Source organism: Galleria mellonella, unplaced genomic scaffold (assembly GCF_026898425.1).
Source record: "Galleria mellonella isolate WM207_F2 unplaced genomic scaffold, CSIRO_AGI_GalMel_v1 utg103, whole genome shotgun sequence".
Classification (NCBI taxonomy): Eukaryota; Metazoa; Arthropoda; class Insecta; order Lepidoptera; family Pyralidae; genus Galleria; species Galleria mellonella.
Genome location: NW_026441966.1, coordinates 2,517,858 through 2,537,711, shown reverse-complemented (window position 1 = coordinate 2,537,711; position 19,854 = coordinate 2,517,858). Strand labels below are relative to the sequence as shown.

General features: G+C 31.6%; 1 protein-coding gene across 8 annotated transcripts in view; it reads left to right on the top strand.

Moving 5' to 3' along the window:
* Positions 1-19,854, top strand: part of LOC113513781 (ephexin-1) — a 175,975-nt gene that overhangs the window by 108,755 nt on the left and 47,366 nt on the right. For all 8 annotated transcript variants that reach the window (XM_052892178.1, XM_052892103.1, XM_052892345.1 and 5 more), the window contains 2 exons: positions 13,382-16,185; positions 17,675-17,775. In XM_052892178.1, the coding sequence (XP_052748138.1) occupies positions 13,418-16,185; positions 17,675-17,775 (2,869 nt within the window). In that variant the 5' untranslated portion in view covers positions 13,382-13,417. The remainder of the gene's footprint in view (positions 1-13,381; positions 16,186-17,674; positions 17,776-19,854) is intronic.

Genomic DNA, 19,854 nt, shown 5'->3' with positions numbered 1-19,854 from the left:
CTGATATGAGATTTTGTAAAAATAATGTAATTACTAGTAGATATAATGATATAATAAATATTACATATATGTATTAGTAAATGAAATGTTAAGTCACTTGTAAAATATTTTTATTTGAGCAATGAAGTTTTCTTTTATACAACTTAGAATGGCAAATAAGCTGACGGCCCACCTGATGGAAAGTGGTAACCGTGGCCTATAGACATGAGCAGTACCATGGACATAACAGAGTATACTGTTTCGCCCATGATACCCCCTGATACGATGCCATTCCTGAGGACTCAGGTGTTATTCCTCTGTACACTGTAAATTAACGCCATATACCATCCCATTCACGTCATAATCTATTCCATGCTAGTCTCATTTGGAAGGAAATTCGAAAGTCTAACAGCTTGTAACTACTTTGGTATAGCAATGGGAATTGTGGATGGGATTGTTTTGATTCTTTACATCAGTTTTCATGGGAACTTTGAACCAATTATAATATTATCATTTTTTTTTATTTCACTTGAAGGAATCTTGCAACCGATACAGTCTTATATAACTTTCCAAAACAGTATTCACTGAACGATTGTAGAATTTTAAAGATCTTTATCTTTAAAACTCTTAATGAAACGTTCTCTTCCTTTTCACTTTCATCTTTGAACTAATTATCCATTGCGTTTAAAATATAGTCTTTTGTATTGTATATTGGCAATTTGTTGAGTGGCATAAATTTTAGTACTACTTAATGGTCGAAGGATAGGAAGCAACCACCCTTTTAACCCTCTGACTGGGCATCCGCTATTTCCGCGTGCAATATCAGTTATATATTATCATTATAATTAATATCATAGTTTAATTTTACGCATCCCGCGATTTCGACGTGCTCGCATTTTTTATGTTTATTGACGTTGTTATCCCGCGATTTTTGTTTTGATAAATTGATACTGTTTCTCAGAATCTCGCTAGAGGGCTAAATACGTCCTCGAAAAAAAATGTGCGGTCAGAGGGTTAAAACATCACCAAAACCTAACTGCGGTTGCCAGCCCGCCTACTAAACGTGGCAACTACTGGCAAAATCCTCTAAAGGAGAGGCTTATGTTCATCAATAGACTGTAATCGGCTGATATCATTATCATCTTATATATTTTTGTTGATATGTATGATTATCAAGAAAATTTAATTAAATCCGTATTCCAAATTATACATGATACAGATTTACGTGTTTACATTATAAATATATACTTACAAATTTTGTATAGTTTACCAATCATACGTATTATAATATTAAATCACTAACCAGAACCTCTAAAAGTTGTCATGAAAAATTGGATGTACTTACAAAATATATCAGGAAATATAAAGTGACATTTTAAAACATTAAATAAACCCATGATGCAATACGATAAACCAAATGTGATTGGGAATCCTTTCTAAACATCCTTCCATTGTAATCGGTGCGTTTGTGACGACATGTTATTGTACATCTCTATAATGGGACACTGGACACACCTGTTATTGGTTATTCCATAATCGGCGAACCATTGTTCGCCGGTTGGTATACCTGTTGCATTAAAACTTTGATAATAATTATAATTTAAAAAGTTAAATTAAAATGTATTCCATTTTTAAGCAACGTCGAAAGGAGATTCTAATTTCTTGTTTTTTTTTTTTCTTTTTGTTGTGTTCGTTAGTACGTCACTAGTTCTAAATCAATTTTAATTATTGTTTTTGCTATTGGTAGAATTCTCACGTGTAGGTCCCTTATTTCCATACTTCCGTTTTTCTAAGCAAAATATGTAAATATAAATCCTATAAAAATATCCAAAATATGTAATCATAAGCCTTTATGCGTATTCAGAACACCAATTATTACAACATGCAAAAAAAAATTCATCTTAAAGGTTGATTGACAAATTTTTATTTTCCGAGAAAGGGGAGGGAGCTGTATCCAAGTATTACACGTAACCAATCAGTCAAACTGATACATACGACATTTGCCGTCAGTTGCATATCTAATGGGTATTTATTTGTCACAGTATTGTCGCTTTCGATTAAAGGGAAAGTCAATAAAAACGACCACACGACATATTTACATATACCATAATTTCCCTACGCTGCGACTCACGGCCCTTTGTGTAAAATTTTCTCCAATATGCAAGTTAGTACCACACATTGTAACACAGTGGGAACTTGAAATAATCGAGTGTATTTACCTTTTAACATTTTACTTTTCAAATTCTTTATTATGAATTATTTGTTTTGTTTTTGTTTTTATGGTTATATACTGGACGTATTGCTTACATAAAAAAAATATTCTAATTCTTTATCAAGTTTTATACGATGTTCCAAGTAATACCTAATTACAATATAAGTATATTAGTTAAGACAGCATATATTTCAACATTAAGAATAGCTTGTCACAATACTTACCACCATTCATTCACCAGAGGGAGACTTTGTACAAAAGTCGATTGCTTGGGTACCTTTTTCCCATTCATGTTTCAACCGTGAAGCAGTGTGGTTGCATGGCTATGTTTAGGTTTGAAGGGTGGGATATGACGTGAATTTATTGAGGTACAGAGGAATAACACCTGAGTCCTCAGGAATGGCAACGCATGGGGGGTATCATGGGCGAAACAGTATACTCTGTTATGTCCATGGTACTGCTCATGTCTATAGGCGACGGTTACCACTTTCCATCAGGTGGACCGTCAGCTTGTTTGCCAATGTAAGTTATATAAAAAAAAACAAATTTTTGGTATAAATGCATAAGATATCAGAAGCGTTTTCAATGCGTTTGGCAACAGTTATCTCTTACCATAATTTTCATCAATTGAGCCATAATATCGAATGTAAGTCTCGATAATATCATGACCATAGATTCCCTTTTATAATTTATTTCTAAATAAATGTTACATTTAAAATATAGGTAAAATCCCTAAATAGGTAAATCCTGTACTTTAGGATAAGCAGTGCTCTTCCCTATACGGCATAATAACACAAAATTATTGTATGTACATTGTACATAAATGCTATTATATAATTTGTATTTATGTATTAATAAAGATAATACTTTACAACAATATATCTACGTATATCTACAATATAGTTACATAAAAATTGCTTACCAATCAGCATATCTTTGTCAGGTACTGTTTAAATTAATATATCGCAACAATAGAGTATCAAGAGAATGTAATAAAATTACATAGACAAGCATTTTATACTATTAGAGCTAGAGGCTATAATTATTGTTGGATACACTGATCACTAGCTGCAAGCAAAAATGTTAACGTAAGTTCGAAATAGTTAATAGCTTCTAATTGTATATTACATTGTATCTATATGAAGAGATGTTGATTTAATAGGTATATAAGCAACAGTAAATCGTTACATCAAAATACCCGCACGCGTATCTAAAATCTTTACTACACTGAATAACAACTTTGTTTCTTTTTTTTTTTAAATACAAAGCAATAGACAATAAAAAAAAAGTTTAAAATAGTATACAACAATTGCAATCTAGGATTTTTTTTTTATTTTTTATACTATCGCATACTAAACCGAAATTCTTGAATTGAAATATGATAATATACGAACCTTTCACACAAACTTCGCGGTCAATGGTTCGTTCGCGCTAATATGACCTTTCGTTCTCAAAAATTACAATTTACCTTTTATACTCTCAAACTCTCCGAAAGTGCTAAAATTCTTTTTTGTAAAATTTCCATTGGAAGTTACATTTCAGTTAGTCGGTGTAACGAAATGTTTTTATTATACACTAGCGGCCCGTCCCGTCTTCGCACGGGTGGACATTTTTACATTTTAAAAAGTGACCCTTAAGGCTACACACGCGACGGAAGCTTAAAAATGGAATAACTTATCCCGTATTCCCAACATTTCCCTTCACTGTTCTGCTCCTATTGATCGTAGCGTGATGAAAAGTATACTATAACCTGCCCAGGAGTATGAAGAATAATTGTACCAAGTTTCGTTAAAATCCATCGAGAAGTTTTTGTTTCTATAACGAACATACAGATGTTTGATACAAAAATTTCACTGATTGCATTTTTGGCATCAGTATCGATCACTTATCACCGCCTGGTAGTTATTTTGGAAATATATTTCATGTACAGAATTGACCTTTCTACAGATTTATTATAAGTATAAATAAATAGATAATATTTTTTTAACTCGCGACTTTGCCTGTGTGCATATGTATATTCTATAGAATAGGCAGATTCGTAATTTTACCTATAACTATTACTACGTATTTGTTTCGATTTAAGCCTATATGTTGTGTAGATGTCCATTCGTAGACATCAAGCTGAACTGTGTCAAGCTACGTGTAAAAAGATTTTGTAACTTAAGTAGGTGTTAAGTCCACGAAATGTACATAAAATTTTAGTGTGCATTAAAGTTTAAATAAATAATTCAACAATATAATTGTAATAATATAATAATTACCAGCAAACATTGTGTGGCATCTATTGTTATACTATCAACTTAAATTTAAAATAGTTTTATCGAGTAATGTGTCATTAAATAAACCGCATAAACTGAATCTAATATCACTCGCTAATGTTTTATGCAATAATAAATAACATTCTAGTTTTCCGATTGCAGTTTAAAAATATTTCAACATAATAAAGTTAACTAATTGACAGATATGTATTAATACAATGAATATCTGACGACTCCTAAAGTCATCAAAATATATTTTAACTACAACTGTAACTTTGATGATATCAACCGCTCACTGTCCACTGTCGAACATAGGCGTTTACCATAAGGGGGTATTGCCAGTAGTTGCCACGCATAGCGGGTAGTTTGGCAACCGCAATTAGGCTTTGGTGATATTTTAAGTAGGACGCTGCTGCCCATCCCTCGACCGTTAAATTCCCCTAAATGCCTTTTACTACACCCACAGATAATGCAGGATCTATCAATTTATTACTATCTAACTACCAACTGAAACCATACTGTTTTTATATGGAATATTAATTTATTTTTAGAATATATTGATTTTGATGCTTCTACTTCTACATAATTGGTAAAAATATTAATTGAAGCATCAGCATTGGTGGCTTCTTATAGTGCATAGAGATCTATCAATACTTGTTTTATTGATCTAAGAATAATATTTCTTCTCTGAAATAGTCCTAGTTTTAGTTGAAAATTTTATATTTTTATTTATAACACATCTGTCAAATTGCGCAGTAGTTAAAACTTAAATATATTTGAACTCTACGGATATTTACTCATATGCTGACATTCAAATCAATCGAAATAAAATAATGTCTTTGTTAATTAATATACTTACATTATGATATAGAATCACATTAGTAGCACATGGTATGCGATTAATATCAATGTGTCATAATATGGAAAGTAACAAAATGATCGTTGTATTCACTCATCGACTGTTTGTGACTTATGAATACGTGTATGTCGACTAAATACCAAAGCCATTTTGCGTTTCATCGAGCTCAAGTGCCGTTATTTACTACAGTTATACAAACTGGGCAATGAGGTTTCTTCGCGCGTTTGGGAAAAAGCTTAGCACACTGCTGTTCGAATTTTAAATAATGCGTTCTTTTGTTTTTCTCTATTAGGTATTTAGGCTGCCAGTATTTATTTTCTTTCTTTTATAATATTGATGGCAACTTATGTATTTATTTTATGCCAGTAATATTTTTTTATGTAATTATTATTATTTTGAACTGTATTCTTTAAATTGACTTTTAACTACGTATGGTAATCTAAACTGGAATGTAATTGCTAAAATAAATTGGAATTGTTTTAAATGGCTAATTGATATATTAATGCACGGCAAAAATTATTAACAAAAACCAGTTCAGAATTGAAATATATATTACATAACTTTTAATTTCTATTAGACATTCGAAGGTTGATTGGAAGAGATTCCTTTTATAGAATGAGTACTAATTCTGTTCCTAAAACCTCTGTTTCCTATAATTTAAGATTTTACTGTACAGTAATGTATTACAAACAAACAAAGAAACATTTACTCGAAAAAATACGGACTGATTGAGAAAAGTTTTTAATTTCTTAAAAAATATAAGCAATTATGCTCATTACTGTTATCCCGTTTCGTAGACTATTGCCATAATTAATACCTACATGCACCTAAGTAGTAGTAATCTATATTTATAATAAATCTGTAGAGAGGTCAATTCTGTACATGAAATATATTTCCAAAATAACTATCAGGGGGTGATTAGTGATCGATACTGATGCCAAAAATGCAATCAGTAAAATTTTTGTCTGTCTGTCTGTATGTTCGTTATAGAAACAAAAACTACTCGACGGATTTTAACGAAACTTGGTACAATTATTCTTCATACTCCTGGGCAGGTTATAGTATACTTTTCATCACGCTACGATCAATAGGAGCAGAGCAATGAAGGGAAATGTTAAAAATGCCCACCCGTGCGACGCCGGGACGGGCCGCTAGTATAACATAGTTATTTACATCAAAATTGTTATCTTATGTTCTAAATCCTTTAGAAAATGAAACTTGTAAATAATACTTTTCACGACGATTTTCTTACTGGTTTTTCCACTAACCAGAATTTTCATTTAAGATTTCTAAACTAAATATGTAATTACTTGGATAAACATAGTTTCCATATGTTATAGTTATCTAACAACTAACAGTCAAGTGTCGGACGAGTCTGAACGTAACTATAGTTCTGTAGCAATTTCTATCACGTATTAGCCACTTTCTAAGAGCTTTGCATGCGCGTGCGCCGGCCGCCCCCTTTGTAATAGCCGTCGAACGCACGAGTTATTGTGCAACTATAACAAAATCGGTTTATTTATTTTCCAAACATAATACTATATAAATGCTATTAACGTTCTTGTGCTCATTTCCAGTGGTAATTTTTAGATAATGACCATCCGACTAGGGTTGTCACATTTTTTTTTTTTTTTTTTCACATTTATAGTAAAAAAATATAATTATGGAACTTTATTTTTTTTTAAGTTAATAACTATAAATAAATATTCGTTTTGTCAGATTTTATCATTAAAGAATTCACATACATTGTAATAACATTTATCAATTAAGAATTTTTTTAATTTATACTTAAATACATTAGTTGGTGCATCCTTTATAGATTTTGGTATTTTATTATAGATTTTTGGTGCCATACATAATATACTATCGTGCATAAGTTTTGTACTAGATTTTTTTAGATATAACTTATCATTATCACGTCGATTGCGTTTAACAATTTCTGAAAGTCGTGGAAATAAATTCTTATTAGTTTTAACAAATACACACACTTCAAATATGTACAATGAAGGTACTGTCAATATATTATATTGTTTGAAATACGGCATACAACTATCAGTATTTTTAAGATTAAACATGGCTCTTATGCACCTTTTTTGAGCTTTAAATACAAATTCTTTCTTCGTTGAATTTCCCCAAAATATTATGCCATACCGAAAATTTGAAGCAGTAATACCATGATACGCTGTAATGAGCGCTGATTCATTTACTGTAGGAGACAATTTATTTAAAGCATAAGCCGAAGAACTCAATTTCTTGGATAATTCATCTATATGATCTTTCCAGTTTAATTTATTGTCTATTATAATACCTAGGAATTTTGTATTCTCTACAATTTTAATATCACTATTAAGGTAACAAGCACCAATAGTATTTAAAGAAGTCCTTTGACTGAAATGCATTATATGTGTTTTATTAATATTTATTTTTAGATTATTATTATTCAACCATTTAACTATATTCTTCAAAGCTTGGTTTACATCATTTTCATACTCATCAATACTTTGGCATTCTATTGTTACTGTACTGTCATCAGCAAAAAGTGACATAGGTTGCTTTGTTATTTTGGGTAGATCATTTATATATATAATAAACAACAATGGACCCATAACACTACCCTGGGGAACACCATACAAGACAGTTCTCTGGTCAGAAATATAAGTTTCTTCAAGTTTGGTTCTATTATTTATTTTATTTATTTGAGTACATTGTTTCCTGTCAGTAAGGTAAGACTTTAGTAAATTTAAAACATTACCCCTGATTCCATATACATATAATTTTTGAAGTAAAATATTATGGTCTACGTAATCAAAAGCTTGAGTCATATCACAGTAAATGGAGCAAACCGGTGTACTTTTATCCATATTTGTCAAAACAGTGTACAAGAAATCATAAATTGCTAAGTTAATGTCTTTGTTGCGTCTAAATCCTTTCTGATCTGATGTGAATAGATTTTGTTTTTCAAAGTACTCGTATATTTGTAAATATATGTATTTTTCAAAAATTTTTGAAAATGTTGTAGGCAATGCAATTGGTCTATAACATTCCATTGAATATTTATCCCCTTTTTTAAATATTGGTCTTACAATTGTAGTTTTTAAAATTTTAGGAAAAGTACCTGAACTTATACTGAGATTGATAATATAGCTAAGATGTGAGGCTATGTATGTTGAAGCAGCTTTTACAACTTTTGTAGATATTTCGTCAATGCCAACACTGCTAGTGTTTTTTAAGTGTGTTATAATTTTTAATATATCATGGGGTAAACTAGGCGCCATAAATATTGAATTTTTACTTGTTTTTATAGTACTCGTAACCTTATTTCCTGAGTTCAGTATAGGTGTAACTTTGTCGATAATAAAGTTATTAAAAGCATTACATATGGCCTGTAGGTCACAGATAATTTTGCCTTCTTTTTTTACTAAATGCATGGAACTCCTAGCTATACTTTGTTTGTTTTTATTTATTATTTGCCAAGTCGCTTTAGTTTTATTCGATGACATATTTATCTTATGACTATTTTGTGAACGTTGAGTTAGTCACACGAATATATTTTCTTCACATTTCATTCGTTGTAGTTATAATGTAGGTTTATATTATTACACGTAATTATTCGTGAGAGAATAAACTATTATATTAACTATTACCAAATATGCAATTTTCTTATAAAACTACAAAATATTAAAAATTATCTTGACGCGTGCTACTATTCCGGAAACTGAAAAATAATTCTGAGAAGCAACCCTGGATATCTGTTGTTAACCCTGTAATTTACACTCACTATTCTCCAAAATAACGTCAATAACTTTGTATACTCTTGTCTATATCTCTTGGTGACATACTTTTTTGCCATTAAATAAAATACGTGTGGACTTTGTTTTTGTTTGCACAGTCACGTGACCTACTTCACGTATGTTTTGTGGAAAAAATCTCATTAGAGTCGTTACGTTCGATATCTAACAGCAAAATCTTAATATTGTGGTCGAGAAGAGTATAATGTATATATAGGAAAAAAATCGTTATGTTTAAATAATGGCAATTGTATATATAAAAATATAACGCAAAGGAATTGTATATAAGTTCTGAAATTATCTCAAACGTCTAATGATTATTTTAAAATAAATAAATCATAATAAATTTATTGCCATTCTTTACAAACATACAGAAATTACAATATATGTAATATTAATTAATAAATACGTTGTGCAGTATCCGTATGCTGGCAATAGGTACAAACTCAGCTTTTGCTGGACTGATGTTCGTTCAGCGCTGATTTTCAGTTTGCACCAACACGGGGCACCGTTTACTTATCAAATATTTACATATAGTGATGTAGATGTTACACAAAAAATATTAAGAGTTTAATTTAATTTAAAACGTTACTTTATTATTTTTTATGTTAAAATACATTATTTTGGCTTAAACCAAATATTCTTTGATATCTCTGTTATTTCTATTTATTCAAATATGTATTTTAAACTGTGGCAACACTTTCTAACTCAAACACACACAAATAGAATATTATAAAAATGTCACTTCAGTTTTGTATTAGAAAGAAAATAGATATCTAACATTTTATTTTTTTATTTAATTTCGTTTACGATTTTCCCTGTTCATCATAATCACAAGATATAGTTATTATGTTCTTCAAATACATTAATATGTAAAGTAAATTTTTCTATGAGCTGTGAAATAACGTGATTTTTATACTTAAGCTTAACTTAGATGTATAACTTTACATCAAGTAATATTTCTAAGTTTACAAGCTCATTCAACCTGCCTGTTATTTTTTATGTAAATTAGACTTGAAAATAAACATACTTGTAAATAATACACAATAATACTTGTAAATAAACAGACTCCTCACCTGATGGACAGTAGTGACCTTTGGTTATTAACACTTTTTTTAATGAATGATAATGGTATGGTAACCCCGCCTGCGCTAACGTTGGTACGCGAGGTACCAGTGAGGGACCAGTAAGGCCCACCTGATGGTAAGCGGTTACCGTAGCCTATGAACGCCTGCAATACCAGAGGTATTACGCGCGCGTTGCCGACCCTGAAGAAACCTCTTTACCCCCCTTTTGAAGAACCCCATGCTGTAGTCTCTTGGGAAAACCTCGACAGGGAGCTCCTGAGGACCTACCATTCCTGAGGACTCAACTGTTATAACCTAATAACAATCATCCAAGCATTTTTCCTTTTTTTTTTTAATAATAAGTACACTAGAGACTACAGTATGGGGTTCTTCATAAAGGATATATAAAAGTTTGTTCAGAGTTGACAACGAGCACGTGCCACTCCTAGTGTTACAGGCGTTTATAGGCTACAGTAACCGTTTACCATCAGACGGGCTTTATGCTTATTTGCCACCTTTTTGATGTAAAAAAAGACTGGCCTTTAAACTAGGATACCCTATATTTTTGGCAACAATCTAGAAATATCTATGGGTAACCAGATCATCAATCAATTCAAAAAAATTCGTTTCCTAATTCCAACCAAAAATTAAACCTGGGATCTCATTTATGCAAAGTAACATGCCCACTCGGCACCACGGAGGTCATTTATATATAATTTAAACGCACCACTATCATTATTATAGTTTACATTCCAAGTCTGTATTAGTTCTCAGACGGTGAAAGCCATGTAAGGCACGTTCTGACCCCACTTGCACTCTCATTACCCCGCTGACGTTGCCTGCAGTGAACTCGCTCGACTTAATACTTGTAAAACAATAGTCAAAAAGTGCTTTATTTAAAATAATTTAAAATCAGTTTTTACACGCGTCTTACCAGGATAAATAGATTGCCTCGCACAGATAGTAGCCTATGTCCTTCTCCATCCCAAATAGTACTAATACATATAAAATTTCATCACGATCGGTTCAACCGTTAGGATGGCGAAATGTAGGTAACTAACATTTATAATATCTATTATTGGTGTTTTAGTAGTAATTATAAATTGCTAGTGTTTCACGTTTATCTTTACATTTGAATTATGAAACTAACTGGTTTATTTATGGTAAACGACACGACAACATAACCTTCAAGAAAAGAGTATATTCCTTTTTAAAAGGCCGGCAGCACACCTGCAATGCCGCTGGTGTTGTGGGTGCTCATGGGCGGCGGTAGTCACTTACCATCAGGTGAGCCGCATGCTCGTTTGCCCCCTGTGTTGTAAAAAAAAAACAAAAATATTAATGGGGCATCTTAGTCCTCAGAAGTAACAATCCATTACTTATGACTATTGAAAACGATTACCACATTACGCCACGTGGGCTGTCAAATTATTCGCCATTCCGAAATGCACTACATAATACTTTCAAAATACAAAAAACCAAGAAAATAATATAAATATATTCTTCCAACAGAGTCGAAGACTGACTATTAACCAAAACATAGTAGTAAGTGCAAACCATTTTCGTATAACAAAATACATTTTCATGACCACCTTTGTATTTTGCAAATACTATTGGCACCATTCCGTCTATTGTCTCTGCGTCCGCCATTGTTGTACAAATATGCCGCGAAATTGCTATGTAATAAAATAGTCTTTGAAAGATACGTTTATGTTATACTAGCTATTCCCGCGAATTTGTCCACGTGTTTAAACATATTTAAATTCATAATCGACACTTAATTACTAAAATTAACTATTTATTCACATGGTAAACGAATTGAAGTAAATTGGTAAAAATGTATTGTTTATTATTTTAAACTAACACCATATGGTGGGTTTTATTGTAAACACATAAGTGAAATAACTAAGACTTGTACGCTTTACGCGTCTTCTTTCAATGTAAGGATCAAGTTGTATTTGTTACTTCTATCTCAAAATCCACTCGACCGAATTTTCCTAAAATAATCATTATCGTTATCAACCGTTCTTTATCCACTACTGAACAAATACGTGCCTCATAAACTGTCATAAGGAACAGTCTGGAGCCACCTGTATCCAGTGACTCCCTGCAATGCATTTAAGGTCGTCACTCAATCTAGTGGGGTGTCGTCTTACACTGCGTTTGCCTAAAATATTCAATTACTATAATCGATTTTTTTTTAAGATTTACAAAGTAAGATAATATATAATATTTTTTTATGCTGAAGTATTTAGTTATACACACATTAGCAAATAAAACGTTCACAACTCTTAGTTATGAATTTCTAAATAGTACGAATATAACTGAAAATCAACATTTCATTTTAACTCGCGTGATGTTCTTGTAAAGCAAAAAATCCCAGATAATGCTTGGTGCGCGAGATAATAACATACTGTATAGTCGATGTTTTTCTGACTACTAACACTTGTAAGGAAATTTACTTAACGAATGAGGGATTAGAGAAGCAAATAATCATTAGTCGACGAGATTTAATAATACGTAGGTCGCTGCACAATACTGTAATCGTGTATAAAACTCACTTGTATTAGTCTCGCCATCGTCGACGTGACTTAGATAAAAAGTAGTATGTCTTTATCTATACAAAATACTACGTCTATACCAAATTTCATGAAGATTTATTGAGCCATTAAAGCGGCCGACATTTCAGAGGTATTACTGTGAATGTAAGTGAGTTTGTTTGTTATCTTTTGAGAACAATAAAACTATATAGACTCCGCCGTATTCATATAAAAAATTCACTTGTAAGTTATTGCTATAATGGACCGATCAACACAAGCATAAAAAGTAGTGTCAATTTGCTAATTAAGTTTTAATGCTTATTATCCATTATCTACTATTTATGTAAATTGCCGTACATCTGTGCCCATGAGATACGAGCCAAACTGTAGACTCAATTATGTGGGAACCATTACAGACAATGGTATGTTATTAAAACTAACAATTTGAAATGTGGAAACGTCTCGACAAAGAAATAAACACTTTCGCATTACAAGTGACTTTGTTACAGTACATTCCACTCAATAAAACCTGCTTATTTTGACTGAAATTTCTAGGTTGCTACTTTACAATATATTCGTCAATTAATAATGTGCGTCAAAACTGTTACGATCAATTTGTTACGGTAGATATGTAATTGCTTCCTACAGTTACTTATATGCTTATAATTTTTGTTTCAGATGGCGTAGAAAAGCTGTCAGAAACATCCATCACTAATGCTGTTTAATAATCTAATGGAAGGAGAAGCTATCACTACAAATAACATTATTTCATCTATAAAAAAATTCAATACCGACGGAAAGATAGAACACGGAAGTATTAAAGCAATATTTAAAACGTTTGTATCACCAGAAAACGACAGAATGGCTATAAAAGAAAACCAAAGCAACAGTGACAAATATGTATATACAGTACCTGTCACATCTCCTATATCACCGGTAAATGAAAGAGCTAAAATGATAAATGAGGCGAAACTGGCATTCTTAAACTCTACAGTAAATTCTTCACCATTACCTAAAATTGTTACAAAGAAAGTGGAACCTACTATTCACTACGCTCAGTTAGCTATAGCCAAAGGAAGCGAAGACACTAGAAGTACAGGTGGAGGGAGAAAGATACAACAAATGGCTGACATGAAAGACAAAGACGTAACGACTGTTCCATTAGGCATATCATATAATACAAAGAAAAAAATGGAACAACAACAACAAAGAAAAGTGAGTTTCAAAATAAAAACAGCGTCGAATTCATATCGACGACCACCGTTAGCTACAAAAACTATGACAATAACAAGTAGTAATGTGTCTGAATTGACGAAAAAATTCAACAGTTTAGTGACAGATGAGAATAGTGGGCCAATAAAACAATCTAAACTTGCTAAAACTATAGAAGATTTACAAATGGTATCACGGTGTCCAGCTAGTAATAGTTCGACGCCTTCATCAACTCTTAGTTCTAGCCCAAATATAAAAATAGTTGTGCGACAACGACGAGGTTCTAAAAAACGCAACAATAAAAAAAGGTGTTCTAGCGTAGATTCTATAGACAAGTTATTGTTATCCGACAATTCATCCACCAAAATTCGTGTTATACGGTCAAAGTCTGATGGTACGAAAATTCCCAAATCGCCTAAGAAACGATCAAAGTTTCAGGATTCAAATAAGGAAAATAGTGGTTCTGACTCTGTCGATGGTAGTCCTAGTAAAATAAATGTCAGTGAACCAAAGAAACATATCGAGATACCACAAAATAGTGGGGTAAAAAGTGTAATAAAAAAATTCGAATGTGAAATTACAGCTCAACTTATTTCTAATGCCTCAACACGACTAAAAGACCAGACCAAAAGTACAATACCTACAAAAGAAAAACCTAAAGTACCTGAAAAAAAATCTTCACTAGTGTTAACCAAAAATATTGTTGTCAAAGATGGAATTCCAAAAATTAAAACAATCAAAACAATACAACAAGCGCCCGATAATAATTTGTCAATTTCAATACAAGATAATAATAAAAACCATTCCACAGACTTGACAAAAAAGAAAGAACCTTTATATGATAAGAAAAAGTTCAAAACTAATTACATACATTCAGAAAAATTACCGTTAAAAGTAGTGGAAATAATTCAGGAAGATATCAATGAAAATAATATTTCAAATTCTGAAGATCAACAAAAAACATCTATAACTAAATGTAAAGAAAAAATATATGAAGAGGTTAATTCAAATATAACACCGAATCAGTCTTTTTTGTGGAGAAGAAAAAGCAGTACTTTTTCCGAAAGTGATAAATCTATCTCTGATGGCTCTTATATATATGGGTTTGCAAATATAACAAAAAGTGATGTAACAGTTGATAGTATAGATGATACACAGGAAATATCAACAAATAAAGACGAATCTCAAAAATCTGAAAATGTAGAATCCCAAAAAACTGATGAAGAAAAAGTGGAAACGAATTCGAATTGGAATTCAGATTTCGAATCAAATCTAGTCGAAGCTTATAATAAAGAAGTTCTTGTGGGTTATACAACAGCAAAGCCGAAAAAAGATTTAGTCCCTGAAAATGATTATGAACTACTAGAACCCAAGGATGCCACTAATGTCGTTGTAATTCCCATTAAGAACGTTGACAAACCATCAAAAATTAATTGTCCTTTACCAGAAATTCCTAAAATAAATCCCGAATCTCCTGTAGAATCTGAAAAAAACGTTTTAGAACAAGCTAAAGAAAATATTTATCAGTGTTTATTAGAGCTAAGATCACACCCTGAAGGCGATGAATGCAGCCTCCATAATTATGAACTTTGTGATAGTAAAATGGAAGAGAGAACACGAGGAGATGGGGACAGTGACGACGGTTATGAATACTGTAAATCTCCTATAAAACCATATTGTGTAACTTCGAGTTCAGGTATCCAAATAGCTGAAAACTATCAGCCCTCCGAAGATAATAGTAAAAACTACGCAATCTCTAAATCTGTCAGTGGAACATCTACAGTAAGCTACGAAAGAATTGGCCCCGAAAGAATATACGAAAAGATTCCAGTACAAATGCCAAAATCCAAAGACAGTAGCCCTACGTATAGCAGTCGGCATTCTTTTGTTTCGTCCGATTATACTGGTTACAATGAATCAGAAAATATATACGATACTATTAAACATAGTGACGCGACTTCTCTGTCCCATTGTTATGAAAGTATACCAAACAGTCCGAGTATGGTTAAACTCAGGAATAACATAAAGAAGCAACTGTCGTCTGGTATACAAAAACGTCTCTCCTTCGATACTGTCTCGACCAACAGTCATTGTACAATATCAAGCGAACAAAGAACCAACAGTATATATGGACAAAGATCAGTGTTAAGCTACAATGGTCAAGAGATAGCATTCCAAGTGCCGAGCAGTGAAACGAGCGTCAGTGACAGGAGTGATGATTGGGTCGATATTTCTGATGAAGAAAAAACTGATGAACAGAAGATCATAATGTAGGTATTACATGTACTTTACATCTAAGCATATACATATATGAGTCGTTTGCTTGGGTACTTCTGTCACATTCATGTTTCTGCCGTGAAATGTTTATTTAGCTATGTTTCGGTTTGAAAAGTGAGATATGGCAATAAAATCACAGAGGGTACAGAGGCATTGCACATTATCCTCAGGTATGGCAATACTTTGTTATGACCACAATACTTATTGTTCATGTCTATAGAACCGTGTGCTTTTTTGCCACTCTAAGTTGCAAAAAAGAATCTTTAAATATTTATTTATCTGAAAGGTTCCTTACGGAATAAGCACAAATAAAATAGGCATATACATTTAAAACTGAAATTTAAAAAGTAAGGTTCGTTATACATAATATATAATATATAGAAAAAAAATTTCATTGTCCCATATTTAGACGCGTTATTCAAGTAAAAGTTTCCCCTTGAATATAGTAACTAATCAATACATTATCATAGATAACCTAATAAACTCGGAAATCAATAACATCTGCTGAAGAGAAAAATAATACATTATCTACTAAGGGGAGATAAGGACTAATTGCCTAGATATAGGCCCACAGGTGATGGCTTTAAACCTCAAACGAGTATATTGATCTATACTTTCTCTTATATAATATGTATATTTAATACTTTTTTACTACATCTGTAAAGAAAATAAAGGATACAGTCATTATATTTACATTAGTACAGTTTTTAAATTATACTTTTCCTTTCCATATAATGAAATGGGTATAACGATCTAAACTATATTTATATAGTTATGAAAACCATATCAGCCGTTAATTATCACAGCTATTTTGCCAGTATTTGCCACGCTTGGCAGGCGGGTTGACAACCGCAATAAGGCTTTGGTGATATTTTAAAAGGGACGCTACTCATTCTTCGGCTGGTTTCCTTAGTCGTCTCTTACGACCTCCACGGGAAAGGAAAGGGTGGCCCATTCTAAACAAGGACCACACAGTATTTACATAAATATTATATAATAAAACTTAGTATTTTTATAGACGTGGGTCGGTAATAGGTAATAGGTATAAATTTTTAAATCTTTCAATTTAAATCGTTCAGTATACCGGGGGTTTTGTATCAAAAATAATTTTTTTCATTCGGCTAATATCGTATTCGACACGTCTCTTCTCGTTATTTCGTCATTCTTTTTTCCATTGATATCATAACCCTTAAGGGAATAAGAAAGACAATATCAACATATAAATGCACAGATAAATTTGTGATTGATACGTATATGATATATACGTATTGATATATTTTATTTTCTAATAATAATATTTAGTAAAACAAGTTTGGTATATTTTTAATTTTCAAACAATATTTTCTATAAGTTTTTTCCCCTGTCCCAGTAGGTATCCTATTATTAAATCTATTGAGTTATGTACAAAATTTGAACTAACTGAAAAGGTACATCATACAATTTTTATGCCGTTTTCCTTAAGTAACTATTTATGTTTTACAGTGTCCAGGAAATAAGTCGCGGTAGAAAAAGTCCTGTAAGCTGGTCGCAAAAAGTACGGCACCAGTGGCAAAAATCGCCAATACAAGGAAATGAACAAAAAGGTTAGTGGGCTTATTTTTATTTAACTGAATAAATTTTATCATCCTACAAAGTATTTATTTATGGTCAATCATTATTTGTAATGATTATATAGTATTGTAATAATCATTACTTATACGAAATATGTTTGATATGATTTCGTTTAACGCCATCTATGAATGATTGTCTAAACAATATCTACAAGCTCTATCAAACTGCTATTTCCTATTGATCACTACAGATGGCGTGCAATTGTATCGATTACATTAAATACATTTTTTAATTTAGATTAAGACTAAAATATGCAAGTGTAATTCCTTAGAATAATAACTTGTCATAATGATTTATCAATTTATTTAAGAAAATATTTTCCATATAATTTATTATGGTATATGATATATCATCCTCGACTTCCTTGTTACCACAATGTATTCATGAAACGTCAAGATGTAGAGGTACATGCATTGATGTTATAACTTCGTTAGTTCCTCTGTTCTACAATTTATAATTATAAATGCAATGCTGTGTTGTAAGTTCACGGACGTAGGTGCGCACGCGCGCTCTAGCAGTGGGTTGTGGGCGACTTATAATCGTTACCGGATTCCTGCGTCTGTGAAGGCTTGAGTCCAAATTCCTAAAACGTTTATTGTTGCTAGATATTAACTGTAAACATCTTGTTTTTTACCCTATTTTTGTGACTTATTATTATTATCACTTCCCAACCACAATAAAAGGTATTCTTTCGACGGTGAATGTTACGCAAAACACTTAAAATACTGATAACATTCCTTATTATTCAAATGTAGCTAGAATTTCTTTCTTTGGGGGTAGATACCTTGTTCGCTGATCAACCATAACAAATGTTCCATTTCAATAAAAGTTATGAGTAATCATAAAAATCATTTTAGCTTTTAGGGGCCAATCACTTGATTATTCAATTCATCATCATGTCAGCCATTATTTGCCCATTATATGAGCATAAGCCTCTCCCTATTGGAGGATTTTGCTAATAGTTTGCCAATAGTTGATTATTAAATTGCTTCTATATAATTATCCCAATCTATACATATTACTTGTCTATTTCTATCTTAGATGTTTCCCGCCATCTATCGTCATTTAGGATTGGAAAAATCAGTTTGCAAGAACCACAATACGATTTATTTTAAATGTTTATTTAAAAAAGTTAAACTTTTTATTGCACCAGAAATATAAAAATATTTATTCTATTTTATTACTTTAATTATTTTGAAGACCAACGGCTTTTAATATACAATGACAATTAGAAAATTCAATTGAAATACGGTAGCATTAACTATATTCCATCTATTACTATGTTTTAATTTTTACACACGTATGAATCGTATAATTGAGTATGCATTTACATTTACACGTAAAGGAGAAGTATAAAACGTGTAAACAGAATTTTTCTCTACACTTTACTGTTACATATAACAAAAAAAAATATGTCACGTTATAAACTGTACCCAATTTAATTGTAAATGTATTATTTTCTTATACATACCAAAACAACTAATGTTAAATCAACTTAGGTATATTTCAATTATGTATAATATTTTTGCTGTGAGACTTCATAGCTGTTAAAATTACAGACTTACGTAATCTCGTGGCAAACCGCATATTTCACAAATGAATCTCCATCTGAGTTTGGAATTAAGAACAAATGACATCAGTTTTTTAAATATAAAAGTGCTTATCATTGTCATCGTTCTATCAGTCTTTAACTGTCCACTGCTGAACATAGGTCTCCCACTTGGTGGAAAGGGAAGGTACTCGTATATTGCTACTAACAGGCTTTGGTGACGTTTTAGGAGGGACGCTGCTCCCTGTCTCTGGACCATTAAAATCTCTTAATCGTTTCTTACGATATCCACAGAAAAAAGTGATGGTCCATTCTACACCGGGACCACACGGCTAATAATATTTAATTAGCCTAGAATAATTAAAAAACTATTTTTAACAATAATACATATTACATACTGGTTTCACGTATTTCTAGATTTGAATGGAACGAAAATTGAGTGTAATTTAAATTAATTTGAACAATAATGCAATTATAATGATTATGAAAGATGCTATAATTA